This window comes from Plasmodium gonderi (genome assembly GCF_002157705.1).
Source record: "Plasmodium gonderi DNA, contig: Chr14, whole genome shotgun sequence".
Lineage (NCBI taxonomy): Eukaryota > Apicomplexa > Aconoidasida > Haemosporida > Plasmodiidae > Plasmodium > Plasmodium gonderi.
The window spans coordinates 2,796,238-2,815,564 of record NW_021628939.1 but is presented as its reverse complement, the minus strand read 5'-3'; the positions used below and the strand labels follow the sequence as shown (position 1 = coordinate 2,815,564).

Sequence of the window (19,327 nt, the reverse complement as noted above, 5' to 3'; positions counted from 1 at the left end):
TATCATTTTATTTTCTTATTCATTCATTTATTTTTATTTTGTGCGTGCAGAAAACTTTACGCAACCTTATGATGTCATCACACAGAGAGATGAAATGGGTGTGGGAATTTCCATCAATTTGTGTGTTCAAAATGGGGGAGAAAAAAAAAAAAAAAAAAAAAAAAAAAAAAAAACGAAAAATACGCGGACAAAACTTCTGCACACAAACGGGCATGCACGTATGCAATCATGTACTCATGCAACCATGCAATCATACAATCATGCACTCATGCACTTATGCAATCATGTGCCCATCTCGATGGACGAGAAGAAAATAAAATAAACGGCAGACGGGCGAAGATGAACTGCGAAAGGTCAATATGAATGCTTCAAAATGATGAGCACTAACAAAACAAAAATTAAAGAAGTAAGGAAAGAGACACATTTTGCAGCCAGTTTGTCATCCTCCTTTTTTTGGAAGATTTTTAATTTATTCAATCCTTTTTCACATTTATCAATGGATAAATCCAAGTTATAATCAATCCGATCTAACATGGAACCTTGATCAACTAACATTACAGAGAGCTCTTTAAAAATATGATGCAAATCTATGACAGTATTGGAGATTTTTCTCAAATCTGTATTTCGTTTAGCGATATTTAAACAAGTAAGATCTTTATTTTCCTCATAAGTTAATTCATGTTGTTGTGAATTTTCGATAACTCCGATTTCAATATTCTCTACATAATCGTTACATTCATTGGATAACTTTTTAAAATCATTTATGTATTTTTTTTGTCTATTATGAAATGTATGTGATATTGATTTAAGTTGTGAAATCAGGCTTTTTTTTGCGTTCATTTTTAACTTTGCAATTATGTTATTTGAGTTACGCTGCATGGTGTGAAGTGATAATTTCTCTGAAGATCGATCTATGTTTTGCAAATCGTTGGATATTTCTCCCCCCTCTTCTGTTTCATCCCATGCAATTCCTTGAATTTTACTCTCGCAATTTTTTATTAAAAGTGTTATTTCAGTACACATTTCTGCAATTTCTTCCACGATCATCTGATCGTCATTTAAAACATTTAAAAGTTTTTTTTTTTTTTTTTTCTTTTCAAGTTCTACTAACTTTGATCTTATATTTCTTATCTCTTCTGAGCACTCTTCTACTTTTTCAATCCAAGCTGGAGGTAGTAAACTATGCTCTTGCATCTCAATATCTTTATTTCTATTTAGAAGATTCTCCTTACCTGAGTCATCATCATTGACGTCATTGAGCTGTTCATATGCAGACAATTTGAATCTATTCCTTTTCTTTTTTATCTCCCTTCGGTAATCGAAATAAGTGTTCGTTACATTTCTGTAAATGATCTCCATACCTATGCATTTCTCTCTCTCTCTCCACCCCCTCCTTTTTTTTTTTTTCTTTATTTTATTATTATTTCAGTTTGGATCCTTTATACGGGTTTTTTTCTTTATTTTAATATTTTTTTATTTTTATATACGTTTGTAAAGCATTCTGTGGACGCACCAAATGGGTGAAGCATACTTTTTGGACTTATTCCTATAGATAATTATATGCTTCTTTTTGTTCTCACTATTTATTAGAATATTACTCTTGTGTATTAATTCTCTTATCCTACTTATTGGATATTTTTCCAATTAACATGATCAGACAGTCTATGCTTTACACAACTCACTTCATCTTATATGCAAATATTGGAAGAATAATAAAAAAAAAAAAAAGGGAGAAAAATCAAGTGTAATAAAAATTCCCTTTAACTGGGCCGTGATTATCATCAAGATTAGTTTCAGAAAATCTTCCGAAGGGAGAGTATACTCACAAAAATTTTTTTTTTTTTTTTTTTTTATTCCCTGTTGTTCTTTTGTTTACCCTTGGACATGTGTATACAATAAAGTATAAATATATGTATTTACTAAATTCCCTTTGGCTATCTCGTCTGTTCTATAATTTTTTTTTTTTTTTTTTTTTTTATTTTGTTACGACAGTACAATCGAGTGTTGAAGTTGACCCTTACTTCTTATATTCATCATCTTCACCATTTAGTGTGTCACCAATACTCCCTTTTTTTTGTGTACATTTCAAGGTATCTTTTCTCGTGTGCCACTTTTTTATTTTATTTTTTTAAATGAAAATTTTTCATTTGAGAGCCGATTTTGTTATATTTTGCTACATGTATGCATGTATATATGTATGTGCGCATAAATATATGTACGTATATATGTATATATATATATATATTTTTTTTTTATTTTTCTTTCTTTTTTCTCTCCCGTAGTGACCAATAGCAACTCGAATAAAAAAAAAAAAAAAAAAATGTGTAAGTCCGTCCCCCTTTTTTCAAAATATCGAACTCCTCAATCCATGTTAAGCATTCCAAAGTGTCAAATGAACACAACAACTACCAAACGTTTCCAGAAATGGAGCCGAAAATGAATCAGAAAATGGGTCCGAAAATGGACCTGAAAATGGATCAGAAAATGGATCCGAAAATGTGTGTTCCCTAAATGGATATCTATTAAGGGGCGCAATTCAACTCACACAATAGAAAAGAAGGAAAAAGTAGCACCTAGCTATCTTTGAATAAAGGTGGGACAGATACATGCTGAGAAAACTGAATCGACTAGGTTCATGAGTTTTTTGGGATGTCGGGATGACCATTTCTCACATATGAAGAGACATACCTATTGTATGTTATATATTGCCCATTTATATCCGTACCTTCACTACATCAGTCTGTTTCTTTTCCTTTGTTTGCAAGCTACACTTTTTATTATTTATTTGGAGAAAAAACATTTTCAAAACATGGACATTGTATCCCTCATTTTTTTTTCATTTTGCCTGAACACATGCAGTTAACATTCATGCACTTATTTTATCATTTAAAGGACGTGAAAAAGAGGTGTATATACGTAAACTGCATACTCAGACAATACTCTTTATAGGGAAACAAAATCAACACGTTCGTACATTTCAACACATAGGGGGTTTGTTCTTAATTTCTCGTCAATGTTTAACCTCCATCCCCAACTCTGATGATTTTTGATAAATTTATTTTAAACCAGTAATACCTATATATTTTTCATGTCTTAATTAGAACAGGTAATTATACAACACATTGAAATAATTGGGTGTAACTCCTTTGAAACCTTAATTTTTGGCATTAAAGACCTACCATTGGGCCTTTTATTTATTACCATTATTGTGATTGCTATTATTGTGATTGCTATTATTGTGATAATTATTATTATCATTATTATTATTAATTTTTTTTTTTCTTATATTCTTTCTAAGGGAATATACATACCCCTTCTCCCTTTGTATGCGGATCACGAAACGCATTAAATAGGTTGTAAAAAAGAAAAAAAAAATAAATGAAATATTAAATAAAAACTATATAAAATTATAAATGTTCCCGAATTCAGAAATTAACAAAGTTCCAAAAATTAATAAACTCAAAATTATGTGATAAAAAAAGGAAGAAAAAAGGATGCTTGCGCAACAGCTGTTGAAGCTAGTCAACATTAGCTAATTCTTAACTGAATTGTCGGGGTTGGGTGGGGGTAAATCAATCAGATTTTTTTTTTTTTTTTTGCACAGATCCGAAAAAACACATGCCACTATAATGGGTGAGAAGTATAGTACACGTTATTCTTCGTCCCATCATTCATTATTTTTTTTTTTTCCTATCTATTTCTATCTATTTCCTGCTTTTTTCTCACTCTATTTCCAATTTTTTTTTTCTATTATTTTCCTATTATTTTCTTTTTTTATCAATTGACACAGGTTGCTTTTACAAACGTACAAGCCCACTCAAAGAAAGCAGTAAAATAAATTGTACATGCACGGCTATTCCTTTGTTTTTTTTTTTGTATGTTCTTTTCATATTTTTTTCTACAAAAACTGGAAAAACTGGAAAAAACAAATATAAGCGAAAATTGCAAGAAAGGCAAGAAATAAAAACGCGCCAATATGAATCTGACCACCTCAACGGATGATAGTCTTGATGATAAAAACAGAGCAGCGGTATGATTTTCACCCCATCATAAACACACAAATTTTCATCGTTTAAACAAGGATTCATAAAAATGTGTATGCAATGTCACATTCTGGATTAATGATAATTCTTTATGATTCATGTTAAGACCCATTTGATGAACTGAACTTCTTTTTTCATTGAGCTTTGTGCATTCAGGAGAGTCAAATGTGTTTCCACATTTGTTCCTTCTGTGCCAAATCTGTGTGTTGTGAGAAAAATAATATTCCATTATTTTCTGATTGTACATATCTTAAACAACCTCCACATCGCGTACACTTACGTGTGCATTTGTTAGGTTCTCCTGGGATTACAAGAAATAATTCAGAGACAAAAAGAAAACGTTAAGGTGATGGACATTTGCTTCAACAAGTGTGTCCCCAAAATAGGACCCCAATTGAGTACCTCAGAGCAGAAATGCATTTGGTGCTGCGCAAGTAGCTATTTCTATACCAACGTTTTTCTGAACGAGTTAGTGAAAATGAAAAAAAAAAAAAAAAAATAAAAAAATGAAAAAAAAAAAAAAAATAAAAAAATGAAAGAAATAAAAAAATGAAAGAAATAAAAAAATGAAAGAAATAAAAAAATGAAAGAAATAAAAAAATGAAAGAAATAAAAAAAAATCAAAGAAGTAAAAAAAAAAAAAAAATGAAAGAAATGAATGAAATAAAAAAGTAAATATTCTTATATATTATCAAAATGTGCTATTACTTCAGGATATAATGTGAATTTAAAAAAAAAAAAAAAAAAAAAGATTGGCACCCTTTCGTGGCATACTTTTCTGCTTTTATTCATATATTTGTCTATATTAGCTTGTCATATTTATATACAAAATTAATAACGTTTATTTCTTTCCCTATTTCCTCATTTTACAGACGTCTACAACAAATGACGAAGCTTTTAAAATCAAGCACAGATAATATGAATTTGTAAACCATTAGTATTTTTTTTTTTTTTTTTTTTTTTTTTTTTTATCCCACTTGTTCTAGACCATTTCGATAATGTTATTGCTTTTAGCATAATTTTTTTTTTTTAAAAAAAGTGGGAAAAAAAAAAAAAAAAAAAAAAAGAATTTTATACCCCATTTCACTTGTCAAACAACTTTTAAAATTTAATCATTTTCATACCTTTTAAAAAATTATGCACCACTTTTAAGATTTTCATTTTTTCACAAATTAATGAAATATATTGGAATGTCTACATGTACCAAATGGATAGCGCATTTGGCATAATTTAAACAACCCATTTTTTATTTCTATATAACCATATATATTATTTGCATACAAAAACTTATTCAGAAATTCTCATAATGGCTAGTTATACAGAATGTTTATTCATCGCTTGGACAAAGCAACAGTGTGTACGCCTCACTAATGTGGGAGATATAACCTAAGTCTCACACACCTATGGTATGTAAAAACTAAGCAAAGAAAAAATGGATGCATGATATCAGAATAATATAACATAAAAACAAATCCTTCTTCCTCGGTTTGAAAAAAATTTATGCTTTTAAGAACGTGTGAGAGAAAAAAAAGAAAAAAAAGAAAGTATGATATTAAGAACTGCTGTTCTTATTCATGTTATATCAATAGAGTGTGTACTCTGTATTATGTATTTGTCTTCACATGGATAAACTGAAAATACGTCTTTTTTTTTAAACGTTTCATTTTATTCTGAGATAAAACTGTTTGTAGCAATTTTTATGGCTTCACATGAGTGGAAAGAATTCAATCACAACAGATTTCTCCTCTTTTCATTTTTTTCTTTTTTCAACCTTAGTACGGCGTGGAAATTTCAGTGGGTCGTAAGTATTACTCTTGTAGTACCACTTTTTTTCTAATCAAAGGGAAAATGTTGATGAGATGATAATATATTTATTTTCTGAACTTATAAGAAACAATAGGGGTGTGTATAAAATAGTGACTCTCCCTGCATATGCATTACTAACTTGCTAATCTCGTGATATATATTTTGGTTAAAAAAAAAAAAAAAAAAAAAATGGAGACCTAAAGAATGAGGATGAGGGTTTCGTTTTATTGTATGTGCATTTAACAAATTCTTGTTAACAAGTTTTCAACGTAATGTGCGCACCTCATAATTTATATATGCATATGGATACCCCTCCTCCCTCAATACATATTCTTTGCTAAATGTTATGGTTTATTTTTAACACTTTTTTTTTTTTTTTTTTTTTTTTTTTTTTACTCTATGAGTATAAAAGTTTTAGTCTTATTCATTTTGCGTAACTTTATTTCAAACAAAATTTTTTTTTTTTTTTCTTCTTTTGTTTTTCATGGTGATGCTTGTACCTGTACACGTGCTTAATTTTATAAACATTGATATATTGATATGTTACATACCTGCTTTGGTATTATCTACTCGAGGATAAGGTATAGTTAAGAATTTTTTTTTTTTTTATTTTTTTTTCCTGTTATTTCCTGTATCGTATTCATTAATCAGGACGAATGAGAACAATATCGAAAAATAACAAAAAGCACATTGACTTTCATAGTATATGAATATTGTATTCCTTCCTATGGAAATATGTGTATATATATATATATATATATATATGCATGTACATATACACATATATGTATTAATTTTTTTTTTTTTTTGCGTAAGAACGTAAAAAAGTTAGCCACACACCTTATGATCTTCATCTGATTTACTACTTTTATAAGAAGCTATTATCACCATTCATCAAATTACGAGAGTACATGCAAATTTGTTGCTTATGAAATAAGGGGATAAATAAAAAAAAAAAAAAAAAAAAACTGCAAAAAAAAAAAAAAAAAAAAAAAAAAAAAAAAAAAAAAAACTGCAGAACGAAGAAAAACGAAGAAAAATTTAGCTATAGTAGAAATATAAATTTAAAAGAAGAAAAGGAAAAAAAAAAAAAAAAAAAAAAAAAACGAGATTTACAGTTTTCTACCTATAAAAGGATAGTACAATGAATGAGCATTATGATGTAATACAATACATAGGGAAAAATATATGAACACAATGTTGCCTATGTTTTTCAAATAAAGAGCTAATACATATACATATTTGTATATATGTATATATATCTGTATATATGTGCCCACACATGGGCTCGAATACCTATACACACATATGTACAGAGTCAGCACTGCCCTGAACGAGTTCTCTTCATTGTGCAGATTCTTTTAAACCTACCAATTTACCTGAACGTTCATACAATTATTTCAAACCTTGCACACACACCTCTTATGCTGAAACTTATAGGTTATCATTCTGGGAACAGGACTAAAGGAATGTATATTAAGCGGTCTACTCTCCCACTATGGTGATAAATATTTTTATATCTGAATTATGTACATGCTAAATGAATGTGAATAATATTGAAAAACACATTCGATTGTTGTTTAGCTAACCAAAGAAATTGCTGATCAAAGACAAAAAAAAAAAAAAAAAAAAAAATCCCATAATATATAACGTAGTAAATGTTGACATATATTTATACCCATATTTATGCACTTAGTTACACCCATATTTATGCACATATTTACATACATATATATGTAATTATTTCCTTCCTCTATGCAGGAAAAAAAATTCTTGTTCTCGATAGAAATCCATACTATGGTGGAGAAACAGCATCTCTGAACTTGACGAATTTGTACAACACCTTTAAACCAAGTGAGTATTCCCTCCGAGCAGTCTTTTTTACTGTTTTGAGAGTATAGAAAAATGAAAGGAAAAAAATAAAAAAAAAAACATAAAGTAGGAAAAGGATTAACATGGAGAGTACATTTAGAACAGAAAAAAGTGCACCCTTCTTTTTGAACGCAAACGAGTTGTTTTGTTATACATCAAGAAATGTCCTTGTCAATGTGTCTATCAGTGCTCCAATTTGTATGAACCATGCGGAAAAAAATATCTTCCAATATTTGCAATTAATGTGTATCGTTGTCAGTTCGTCCATTTCCTCTACTTCTTCCATTTCCTCCACTTCTTCCATTTTTGGCTATGCTTCTCACACCTGACAGATGAAAAGATTCCCAGTAAGTACGGAGAGAACAGACACTGGAACGTGGACTTGATTCCCAAATTCATTTTGGTTGGAGGGAATTTAGTAAAAATATTGAAAAAGACGAGAGTCACGAATTATTTGGAATGGTTAGTTGTGGAAGGTTCTTATGTATATCAGCATCAAAAAAAAGGTTTATTATATTCTGAGAAGTTCATACACAAAGTGCCAGCTACAGATATGGAAGCACTAGTATCACCACTATTGTCATTAATGGAAAAAAACAGATGTAAAAATTTTTATAAATATGTAAGTGAATGGGATGCCAATGATAGAAACACATGGGATGGATTGGATCCATACCGATTAACAATGATGGACATATATAAATATTTTAATTTATGTCAACTAACAATAGATTTTTTAGGACATGCAGTTGCATTATATTTAAATGATGATTACTTAAATGAACCTGCATACGTAACTTTGGAAAGAATAAAATTATATATGCAATCCATTTCAGCATTTGGAAAATCCCCATTCATATATCCATTATATGGTCTTGGAGGAATACCCGAAGGTTTCTCAAGAATGTGTGCAATTAATGGTGGTACATTCATGCTTAATAAAAATGTAGTTGATTTTGTGTTTAATGAAAATAAAAAAGTATGTGGTATAAAATCAAGTGATGGGGAAATTGCTTACTGTGATAAAGTAATTTGTGATCCAAGTTATGTTATGCATTTAAAAAATAAAATAAAAAAAATTGGTCAAGTTATTAGATGTATATGTATTCTGAGCAATCCTATTCCTGAAACGAATGAAATTAATAGTTGTCAAATTATTATTCCACAAAATCAATTAAATAGAAAAAGTGATATTTATGTAAATCTTGTTTCGTTTCAACATGGTGTCTCTCTTAAGGGAAAATATATTGCTATAGTTTCAGCTACTGTAGAAACGAATAATCCTTTGAAGGAAATTGAAAAACCTCTTGAATTGTTAGGACCAATTGAAGATAAATTTGTTAAAATATCAGACCTGTACGTTTCAACCACGAATAAGCCATCTGATAACATTTTTGTAACATCATCTTATGATGCTACTTCCCATTTTGAAACAGCCACCAATGACCTCCTCCAAATATGGGAGAATTTATTTGGAGAAAAATTAAACTTTGATGATTTGAATACCAAGGCCGACAATGACCTATGATTTTTCAAGTGCTGCATCTACCGAACCAGATTGGGACACATCATATGTATATACATATATATATATATATATATATATTTATGTGTGTCTATATGCTTGTGTGTAGACTGGGAGAAGGTGTAGATCCTTTTGGATGTCCCTCGAAACAACTACACTTATCACTGCAATCGTATCCTTATTCCGTATGTTAATTCAGAGCACGTTGTTCTGCGTGTTTTTTTTATTTTATTTTTTATCTCACTTAAGCACATTTCATTTCAGTTTAACTTTTATCATACCTTATTTTATCACCCATCGCGCGCCTATTTTACCTCAGCTTCTTTTATTTTAACTCATCTTCTTTTATTTTACATCATCTTCTTTTATTTTACCTCATCTTCTCTTATTTTACCTTAGCTTCTTTTATTTTACCCCACTTTGTTTTTCTTTTTTTTTTTTTTTTTTCTTCCCATGTCAAGCGCGAGCGTGCAAACTGTACTTACATTACCCATGCGTGCCACCACCTTATGAGGCCCATCATTTTATGCCCAAGTTCATATATGCATGTTTACATATTAATGCACGTTTACATGTGCATGTATACATATATATAAATATACTCATCACACAAATTTGAATTTGTTTTCCAAATTAAAACTAAGAATCATTTATTAATTCACACAATTTGGGAATGAATAGTAATGTGCATATGCGAAAAAAAAAAAAAAAAAAAACAAGGTTCGAAAATTTCCACTCTACTAAGCTGTATAATATTATATATACAGTTTATCCAAAATGAGCCTTTAGGGGATCACAAATTATTTTACAGTCTTTTTATGCCTCGATTATGTGAAATATATATTTTGTGCTGTGCAAATTCAATATGGGGTAAAAAAAAAAAAAAAAAAAAATTATTCTCCATATGAAGTACACATATAGGCAAAACAAATTTTGTAAAGAACCGTTTATATTTCCCACGCATGGTTACTCCATTTTTCGATTTTGTTAACATACATATTTGATAAGAAGGTATTTTTCACATGTACCATATTTTCAACATGTGTATAGTGTGTATAGAGGGCGAGGGAGGGGTTATAAACGTGATGCACGATGGGGCAATTTCCAAACATGACCGTTGTATATACATTTTAAAAAAAATTAAAATAGGATTAAAATAGTTCTATTCGTATGTGGCTGTTTTAGAAATAAAAAAAAAAAAAAAAAAAAAAAAAAAAAAGAATGAAAAAAAGAAAGGAAAAAACGAAAGGAAAAAAAATGTATATATATGTACATGCGATTTTTTTTTTTTTTTTTTTTAATACTTTGCCACCTCTATATGTGTGCTTGTAACATACAAATGCATTTACACGTTAGGGGGTCAATATATGGGACGTGTATATATCTCATGTATCCAGTAATGAAGATCCATTTTTTTAAGCATTCTCTCCACTTCAAGCTATTTCTCCTTATTGAAACCTTTTAAATGTAGAACGTTTTTCTATATTTCGTTGTTTTTTTTTTTTTTCACGGATGTATCCGAATGTCTTTTTTCGAAATTTACATAGATATGCTAGTAATATATATGTAAATGAATTAATGGCTTATATAAAAATATCCCAATATATACCCATATCTCACTATACCACAATATCCCTTTTTTCACTGAATAGTTGGATGAATGAACATCTAATAATGGTTGTTCATCCTGTTCTGTTTCTGTTGGTTGGAGTTAATCATGGGATTGTGGACTTTCATATTGCTGATATTTATTCCCAAGGACTTTATCATTCGTACCGTATCGGGTTCAACATATATAACATTAACATCTATTTGCGATTTTTCAGGAACAAAATCTAAACGTCTTTCTCTTTCTTCTTCTTGTAATTTCAAACTGATACCTCTAACAGGTCCCTTTTGTATTCTTTTCATTAAATGCGTAACAAATCCAGCAACTTTATTTTTCATTCTTTTGGAGGGAATAATTGCAACCTCTTCCGTTATCTTTTTGTTTATTTGAAAATCCAGGGTTAACTTTGCATAATACTTTTCCACAATTTGCCTAGCGGCTCTTTTAATGGTTTTGGTTCGTACTCTTCCCTATAAGTGGGCAAGGAGGAAGGGACATTGGTAGTGGTGAGAGATATAATCAAGGGATGAAGGGCTGCTTTTTATGTACATATGCACAAACGGCACGAATATAAAAGTTCATGTTCAAATGGGTATGTGTTAAATCAGGTGATTTCAAGTGTGTGGGAAGTTCTTTTAATAATTTTTAAAATTCAAATATGAAAAATTCTGAAGAGGCGCGCACACTCTTGTGTTCAGAGGTTTATGGGATTTAGCTTTTCCAAAAAAAAATGGAGTTAAAAAATTTATTCCTTTTTCTTCCCATTAGTTATACCCAATGTGCTCACTCCATGCTCCCTCCACAGCATTCACGTGTACATGCTTATATATACATATATATATGTACATGTACAAGTACTATTACTATTACTAGTAATCTAATGTCAATCGTGTAACTGTAATTTTTTTCCTTTTTTTGTGCGAACAAAACTTACCATTTTTATCAAGAAAAACGTGAAATATTTGCTTGTTCTCAAAAATTTATTCTATATATTTCGAAAAATATATATAATAGTATTTCAAAAAAAAAAAAAAAAAAAAAATATAAAAGAAATGTTCAATATCTCTTCAATAATTTATATCTTCTTTTTTTTTTTTGTGGCATTATTTTTTATGCATTCATAAAAATATATACCTACGGGGGGGGGTTTCCTTCAAAATGTTACAAAACTTTTTTTTTTTTTATTCACAAATTGTTTTCTCCATCTAATTTTGTAGAAAACAAAAAATAAATTCGGCATATATATATATATATATATATATATATATATATATATATATATATATATATATATATATTATATACGTATATTTGTTACAACATTGGAAGAGAAACGAATGGGGGAAATTCCTTACTAAAGTAGAAAACAAAAAGAACTATTTTTTTTTTTTTTTTTTTCTTTTTTGTATGCAATGGATGTAAACTTGTATATATGTGTTGCTTTATAAAGTCATTCATACAAATAAAATATATTCATAGTGTAGTGATAAATTATCATCCATAGGGTTTTCCTAACAGTATTAACTTTTTTGCATTGTTCAATGAGAAGTAAGGCAATACACCAACCATTTCGTCCCTCATATTCGACCACAATGTATATCCATGTATATAAGTGGTATGTATATATGTGAATACTTATACATTTATATACGTATATATATTAGGTACCATACTTACATATATTTATATATATGTATATACGTACATACATATATATATATATATATACTCAATGCTTCAATTTTTGCTGATTGACCCTAGTGGGAGGGGAGTATACACTTCTCCTCCACTACTATCATAAGGATATATACTTATGTATGTGCAGCATACACTACCCTGCTCAACATTTTTTTTTTTTTTTTAAAAGTTTATGCACCGTTCAGAATTTTTTTATTATTATTTAAACCCCCTTGAGGTAAATGTACTATTTATTTTTTTTTTTTCCTCTTTTTTTGCCTTACCTGCGCAAGGTAAAAAAAAATAGTTGAAAAAAAAAAAGTTCATTCGTGAAAATTGTATATATTAGTTTTGTTATTACTTACATAGGATGATACGATTTTCCCAAGTTATTTCTTCTAATTACATGTAACAAATTTTGAGAAAAAAAAAAAAAAATCGCCACGTGCACTCTAGTGGAAAAAATATATGAAAACATGAATATATTTAAAAAAAAAAAAAAAAAGAGAAAAGAGGATTATTTTAAAACACCCTCACCCCAAACCCTTTCCACCCTAATGAGTTTTGTTTTAATGTGTGGAACAATAACTTAAGTTAAACATTCACTTGTATTATATATTATGCTTAAGCTTGTTGGAAATCCGGAAAAGTAAGATAAATGTACGAAGTGGTCGTAAAAGGGGTGGTGACTGTGTTAGATGGTGATGGTGGGAGAATTAATTTCACATAAAAGGTTTCATAAATTTTTTACTTTTTCCTTTTTTTTGCCCCTAAAGAAAAGATCAACATTAAAATTCCCAACTTTATGTGAAATTCCAAGTTTTAGGGACTGATGATGGAACTTCCTTAAGTTTCATCATTTTTCTTCCGCAAAAAGTAGATCCAAATACATTTAAAAAAAAAAAAAAATTAGGATGTACATGTAACTACCTACACCTCATGAGGGGATATGTCGTAGTGTTACATATCAATATGTTTTTGAACCTCTTCAATTTTGCTTCTCCACACGGTATCATTGAAATCATCATATTTTTCAAGATACCTGTAGCACTGTATATGTAAAAAAAGGAGTGAGAAAATGGCATAACATGAAGTATATATATATATATGTGTGTGTGCCACATTTGGTAGTGTTTAAATGAGAAACACGATACACAGATTCGATGAGGCGTTGCAATTATACATTGTTCTGCTATATACACTTGTATGAACATGTTTATGGGAGGGGGAAGATGAGGGAAATTTCGCCCTGTGGACTTGTGTTAAAATACATAAGTCCAAGCCCGATTTGTAATTCTAAACTTTTTTACACACACATAGACAGTCTCTATGGATATGCTCCTCATATTAGGTATGCGAGACTCGTAGGGTCACATATGTGCTTAGGGGGTGAAGGTTTGTAACTCGTGAGTGTGGACTGATCATCACGGAGATGAACAGAATTACATAGCATGTACACATGTACGTATGTATGTATTATGCATGTACATGTTCATACGATGCGCGCAGAAGACACGCCGCATGGTGTACCTGAACTTGTACGGAAAGTAAGCCATTGGAAGAATACAGTTCCGACAGAAAAAGGGAAACATATTTGGAATTCGTCTTAAGCTTGTCTAGTTCATTTTTTAAATTAAGAATTATGGGTATTTCGAAAATATCCTTTATAGGAGGATTTTTTTTTTTTTTATGTAAATCAATATATTTAAAAACGATATGAATGAAATACCTGAAAATGGTTTCATTGTGACAAAACTGTTTTGCATAATTTAAGCAGAATTTAATTTCCTTCTCTAGTTTTACTATTTTACTTATATATTTTAATTTCGTAAATATAAAATATCTGTATACCCACACTGAGTTGTTATAAATATCATGTTTTAAAAAACAATTGATAAAATTAAATTCATGTGCGATGATATTATATTTCTCACATAAATATTTATTTTTAAAAACTTTTAATTTATCAATTAACCATGTTTTGTGTGCCCATGAATTGTAATTCTTTGCATCAAGAAATATATCGCAATTACTACAAAGCATTTCTTCATATAAAAATTCGTCTATGTTTATCTCCTTATCATCTGGATTTAAAGCATTTTTGAAGAAATTACAACTTTCTACAATGTTACACAAAGTTTCATGCAAAATGACAACATCTTCTTTTTTGATTTCCAAATCTGTCTCGTCGTAGTTGCTTATGAACGCATCTTCTTCCGAATTCAGTGCAGCCTCCTCATCATGTCCATTCGTTCTCTTGACAGATTCTGCTGATGTTGGAATAGCTCTCCTCCTGCTGTCACCATTAGGAGAAACGAGACCAAAGTCAGAAGGTCCATCATTGTCACTACTTTCACTACTTATAAAGTTATCATCATCTTCCAAGAAATCATAATTATCCACGTTGATTTTATCACGCTTCCCATTGCATTTTTGTCTATGTTTTTCTGCACTCACACAATGGTGACAATTTTCTGCACTCCCACAATGGTGACAATTTTCTGCACTCCCACAATGGTGACAATTTTCTGCACTCCCACAATGGTGACAATTTTCTGCACTCACACAATGGTGACAATTTTCTGCACTCACACAATGGTGACAATTTTCTGCACTCACACAATGGTGACAATTTTCTGCACTCACACAATGGTGACAATTTTCTGCACTCACACAATGGTGACAATTTTCTGCACTCACACAATGGTGACAATTTTCTGCACATGCTCCCCCCCCCTGCGCATCTTCTTGATCTTTTCTCCTCCTCTCTCTTCTGGTCATTTTGTAAATATACTCAACCAGCCACCTTCGATGAAACCAGCTCTGAAAACTTTTTATATTATCATTAATGATAAACCTGGTAAATCTTAAATCATTTCTGAAATTCAAATTCAATTTCCTTAAACATTTCCTCCTGTATATCCACGCAGAGTAGTAAGATGGATTTATTTTAATAGCAACGGAGGATACAATATACCCTTCAAAAGAATATATTTTTGATTCAATAAATGAAGCTAATAATGAGTATACTAATTTTTCATTCTCTGTATAGTATGTGTTTAATATATTTATTTTTTCTTTATTTTTTATTTTTTTCTCATTTTTTAAGTCAAATAGATAATATTTCTCTCTTTCCTTTTCTAAAGCTATCATGTCAATATGCAAATTATTTTTCGATGCTGTCTTAAATAATGGTGTATTCAAAAGAACCTTTACGTTGAACCCATCCAGCTGTTCTGGGTAATTCACCTGGAATTTCATTGCATACGCCTGTTGTTCTCTCTCCATCTCTTTTACCTGTGAATCCAGATAAGCTACTGGGTTCAGTAAACCCCTCGCACAAGTGCTTCTAACCACTCTTCTGAGACGTTCTCTCTATTGCATATGCTTTGCCTCGCAACTAAGAATGTGAAATTAATTTATTCCGAAGCAGGATGAAATATCGATGCACTGCTGACTGAAAAAACGGCTATACTAATCTACAAAAAACCATTATCACATTCAGTTAAAGATTTATCCATTTTGCAAAATAACACAAATGGTTGCGTCTCAGGGGTGAGGGGTGAGGAGAGAGGAAGGTAATATAGCCGTAAAATGCATACGAGAAAAATCGACAATTTTATTTTAAAAAACCCTTCGTTAAAAACACAAAAATTCGTGGAAACAAGCAGACAGTATTGTAAAAAGTTATGATGACCACATATGGCAAACGGTGATTGTGATAAAAAGGAGGAAGGAAGCAGATTCTATAGCAGTGGGGCGCCCTTTATCGCTCTACCTTTTCGAAGGAGAGAAAAACATGCAAAAGTTGAATGAAAAACATGAAAAAATTGGATAAAAAATACAGAACGAAAAAAAAAAAAAAAAAAAAAAAAATGGGTTAACTTCTCTCACGCAAAAAAATCGAAGACGAGAATCATGCGAAATACGAACATTTTCTACTTTGACCAATATTTCTAGTTTGACCAATATTTCCAGTTTGACGCGAATTCAAATGTTTACGAATACGGATTTGGGTAAACTTTATTGAGCAAGCCCTTGTTATCTGGCCACACTTGTTTCTCATCGGCGTGCTGAATAAAATGCTTCCTGTAAGTTTTATACTTCTCTTTTTTTATTTTCTTTTTTGTTAATTTATCAATAAAGGAATATCTCCTTCGTAGATATAGAGGATCGATAAATCTGTTTCTGATCCAGAATGTTTTTCGTAAGCTTTCATTTTCACTTAATAAATTTATAAACTGCTTCTTCGATTTTTCGCATTCATCCACTTCTTTTTTACATTTTTCTCTTCTCTCTTCTAGCCCGATGTTCACGTCACAGTCTACATAGTACAGCTTTTCGCCACTTGCATTTTCTTCCTTCTGTTTATTCAATCTCATGGCCATTTTATCCCCCTGCACCTGATTATTACCAAGTATTATCCTTTTAAATAACAATTTTCCCTTGGTTCTAGTAAAAATTATTTTTTTATAATGGTTCATTTGTGATGATATTTTTTCACATTCCTTTTGAGGGATCATATTTTGTCCTTCCTCTTTATGTAACACTTTTTTTTTTACCATTTTTTTTCCTGGCGTGCTCTCATCATTTTCGTTCTCATTTTGTTTTTGTGTGTAAAAATCGGTATGACTAAAATTTGATTTATCCGTTTGCGTCTCACTGGCAGATCTGGATGATCGGTTGAACCAAGTGAAGTTCTGATCTCCCAAGTTTAATTCTTTTAAATCATCAGGGGATAAAGAATGATTGTGTTTATCAGCTGGGAAGATTGTCAAGTACAAGGAATAAAAATCCTTCAAACTTTGATTTTCGAAATATAATTCCTTTGGTATATTTCTTAAAAACTTTTCCACCTTATCCTTATTCTCAACAATCAAATTAATGCACTTTTGTAAATTCATTAAACTATCATCTGTCTCCTTTTTCTGAAATCGTACAGTCTGCATTCTCATATATTCCTTTAAATTAAAATCAAGGTGTAAATATTTTGATGGGAAATAATAATTCTGCATACTTTTTCCCAGTAGTGGTTTAATCCAGTTTTTTTCACCTGGCATATTTTCCGTATATCCAAAAATTTTTTTTTTGCATGACTCAATTCCTTTTAAGTTCCACCCTTTAATATCACCTACGTTTTTTATTTGGCCTATTAAAATCCTTGGTTTACTCATTTTACCGGCGAGAGAACTTCACCTGCACGATCAGAAGTTTCTCCTGCACGGTCAGAAATTTCACCTCAACGGTCAGAAGTTTCGCCTGAACGGTCAGAAATTTCCCCTGCACGGTCAGAAGTTTCACCTGAACGGTCAGAAGTTTCACCTGAACGGTCAGAATATTAAGCCTAAAGGGTAATTTCTAACACAAGCAATAAATCTGCTCTTTTAGTGGTAACCCCACCCATGGAGGCTTAACTTTGCAGTTGTTGCCAAGGTAATATTGCATCGTGTGATGAGAACTTTTAGGAGTACATAATGCGTAGTTATAAACTTTTCGCACAATTTAAGGATCCATTTAGGCCTCAAATTTGATTTTACAAGAACGAGTTTAAAATCTTTAAAAAAAAAAAAAAAAAATTAAATGGCTAAATCAATTCATAAGCAATTTTTCCACAAACAAAAAAAAAAAAAATAATAATAATAATAATGAAGCAAAATAAACCGTTTTATTTATATAAAAGCATATAAATTGTGAGTTATTCACATGAACATATACATTTATGGGATCCTCCAAAAATGTTATTTCACGAACTTCTATTTAGCAATTATTCCATAGTGAATACGTTTCATATGTGCATATACATTTTCGCACTCATTTTCTATTCATACATTTGTGATTATTACCCCAATTAGTAGAATATCCTAAATGCATACTGTTTTTTTTTTTTTTTTTTTTTTTTCTAGTGTGCTACGTCTTTTCTCTATCTAAAAGAAATTAAAGAAGGTAAATGTTACTCCACAAAAAAAAAGGTTAATAAAACGTATTGCACATTTTCCTGTTTTGCTAAATGTTCTCCCTTCGTTGAATCCCCTTAAATGCCTCTCTTTACATTTATATCCCTCATTTTTTTCTCATAAATATTTGAAGTGTCTTTTATTTTTTTTTTTACACGCTTCTCTGTATACAACACATTCTCAAGCTCTTTATTGTAAGTTTCTATACAGAAGGTTATCCCATTCTGTACTTTTTTCACATCATCATCACTAATATTATGGCTTTTTATATATGAAGTTAATTCCTTGTTTATTACATCCATATCGATATCAACACTTTGTACCATTTTTTTTAAAAGCATGTTTTTATTTTTTATTTCTTCAAAATAGTCTCCTAACTCTGTTTCAATATTTTCGTTTTCCCCATGTGATAATTCCTTAAATGCTTCCTCCACTTGTACTATTTTGTCCTTGGAATTTTTAGAAAATTCTCTTAAATTTTTTATATACACATTGTTTTCATTGTAAATGAGTTCCAAATTTTTGAATATCACAAAGTCCTTTGAATAAAATTTTAAGTCTTTGTTAAGGTCCTCCCTGCAGGGTTCAGCAAATGTGTACCTGTGTATGAGTACGTAACTTTGCAGTTTTGAACAACCTTTTACATTAAGTATATATAGTTAGTGGATATATTAAAATGTTCATATTTTTTGCATGCGTTTTTTTTTTTGGGGGGGGGGGGGGGGGGGGGGGCTTGTGAAAAGAAAAAGTTTCCAGTTTTTTCTTTTTTCCCTTTTTTTTTTTTTTTTTTTTTTTTTTTAACCCCCTTTTTTTCCCCTCCACCTCTTAATTTTTTTTTTTT

At 30.3% G+C, this 19,327-nt stretch overlaps 7 protein-coding genes across 7 annotated transcripts in view; 2 read left to right on the top strand and 5 right to left on the bottom strand.

Annotated features, from left to right (window-relative positions):
* Positions 1–354: 354 nt before the first annotated feature.
* PGO_145930 (t-SNARE) lies at positions 355–1,359 on the bottom strand (the record flags this gene model as incomplete). Its single annotated transcript, XM_028690583.1, has 1 exon — positions 355–1,359. The coding sequence occupies one exon, from the start codon at positions 1,357–1,359 to the stop codon at positions 355–357; it is 1,005 nt and encodes a 334-aa protein (XP_028546384.1).
* A 2,617-nt stretch (positions 1,360–3,976) lies between these two features.
* Positions 3,977–4,973, top strand: PGO_145920 (mitochondrial import inner membrane translocase subunit TIM13; the record flags this gene model as incomplete). The annotated part of the gene is made up of 3 exons (XM_028690582.1): positions 3,977–4,030; positions 4,339–4,511; positions 4,916–4,973. 3 exons carry the CDS (start codon positions 3,977–3,979, stop codon positions 4,971–4,973), a joined length of 285 nt encoding a protein of 94 aa, XP_028546383.1.
* Positions 4,974–6,993: 2,020 nt separating this feature from the next.
* PGO_145910 (rab GDP dissociation inhibitor beta) lies at positions 6,994–9,249 on the top strand (the record flags this gene model as incomplete). The annotated part of the gene is made up of 4 exons (XM_028690581.1): positions 6,994–7,011; positions 7,290–7,350; positions 7,611–7,703; positions 8,054–9,249. 4 exons carry the CDS (start codon positions 6,994–6,996, stop codon positions 9,247–9,249), a joined length of 1,368 nt encoding a protein of 455 aa, XP_028546382.1.
* A 1,665-nt stretch (positions 9,250–10,914) lies between these two features.
* Positions 10,915–11,792, bottom strand: PGO_145900 (40S ribosomal protein S17; the record flags this gene model as incomplete). The annotated part of the gene is made up of 2 exons (XM_028690580.1): positions 10,915–11,325; positions 11,790–11,792. 2 exons carry the CDS (start codon positions 11,790–11,792, stop codon positions 10,915–10,917), a joined length of 414 nt encoding a protein of 137 aa, XP_028546381.1.
* A 1,700-nt stretch (positions 11,793–13,492) lies between these two features.
* On the bottom strand, positions 13,493–15,820 carry PGO_145890 (prenyltransferase alpha subunit; the record flags this gene model as incomplete). Its single annotated transcript, XM_028690579.1, has 2 exons — positions 13,493–13,582; positions 14,063–15,820. The coding sequence occupies 2 exons, from the start codon at positions 15,818–15,820 to the stop codon at positions 13,493–13,495; spliced, it is 1,848 nt and encodes a 615-aa protein (XP_028546380.1).
* A 710-nt stretch (positions 15,821–16,530) lies between these two features.
* PGO_145880 (hypothetical protein, conserved) lies at positions 16,531–17,706 on the bottom strand (the record flags this gene model as incomplete). Its single annotated transcript, XM_028690578.1, has 1 exon — positions 16,531–17,706. The coding sequence occupies one exon, from the start codon at positions 17,704–17,706 to the stop codon at positions 16,531–16,533; it is 1,176 nt and encodes a 391-aa protein (XP_028546379.1).
* An 857-nt stretch (positions 17,707–18,563) lies between these two features.
* Positions 18,564–19,327, bottom strand: part of PGO_145870 (hypothetical protein, conserved) — a gene marked incomplete at both ends in the record, with an annotated part of 2,401 nt that continues 1,637 nt past the window's right edge. The window contains one exon of the mRNA XM_028690577.1: positions 18,564–19,062. Coding sequence (XP_028546378.1) covers positions 18,564–19,062 — 499 coding nt within the window. The remainder of the gene's footprint in view (positions 19,063–19,327) is intronic.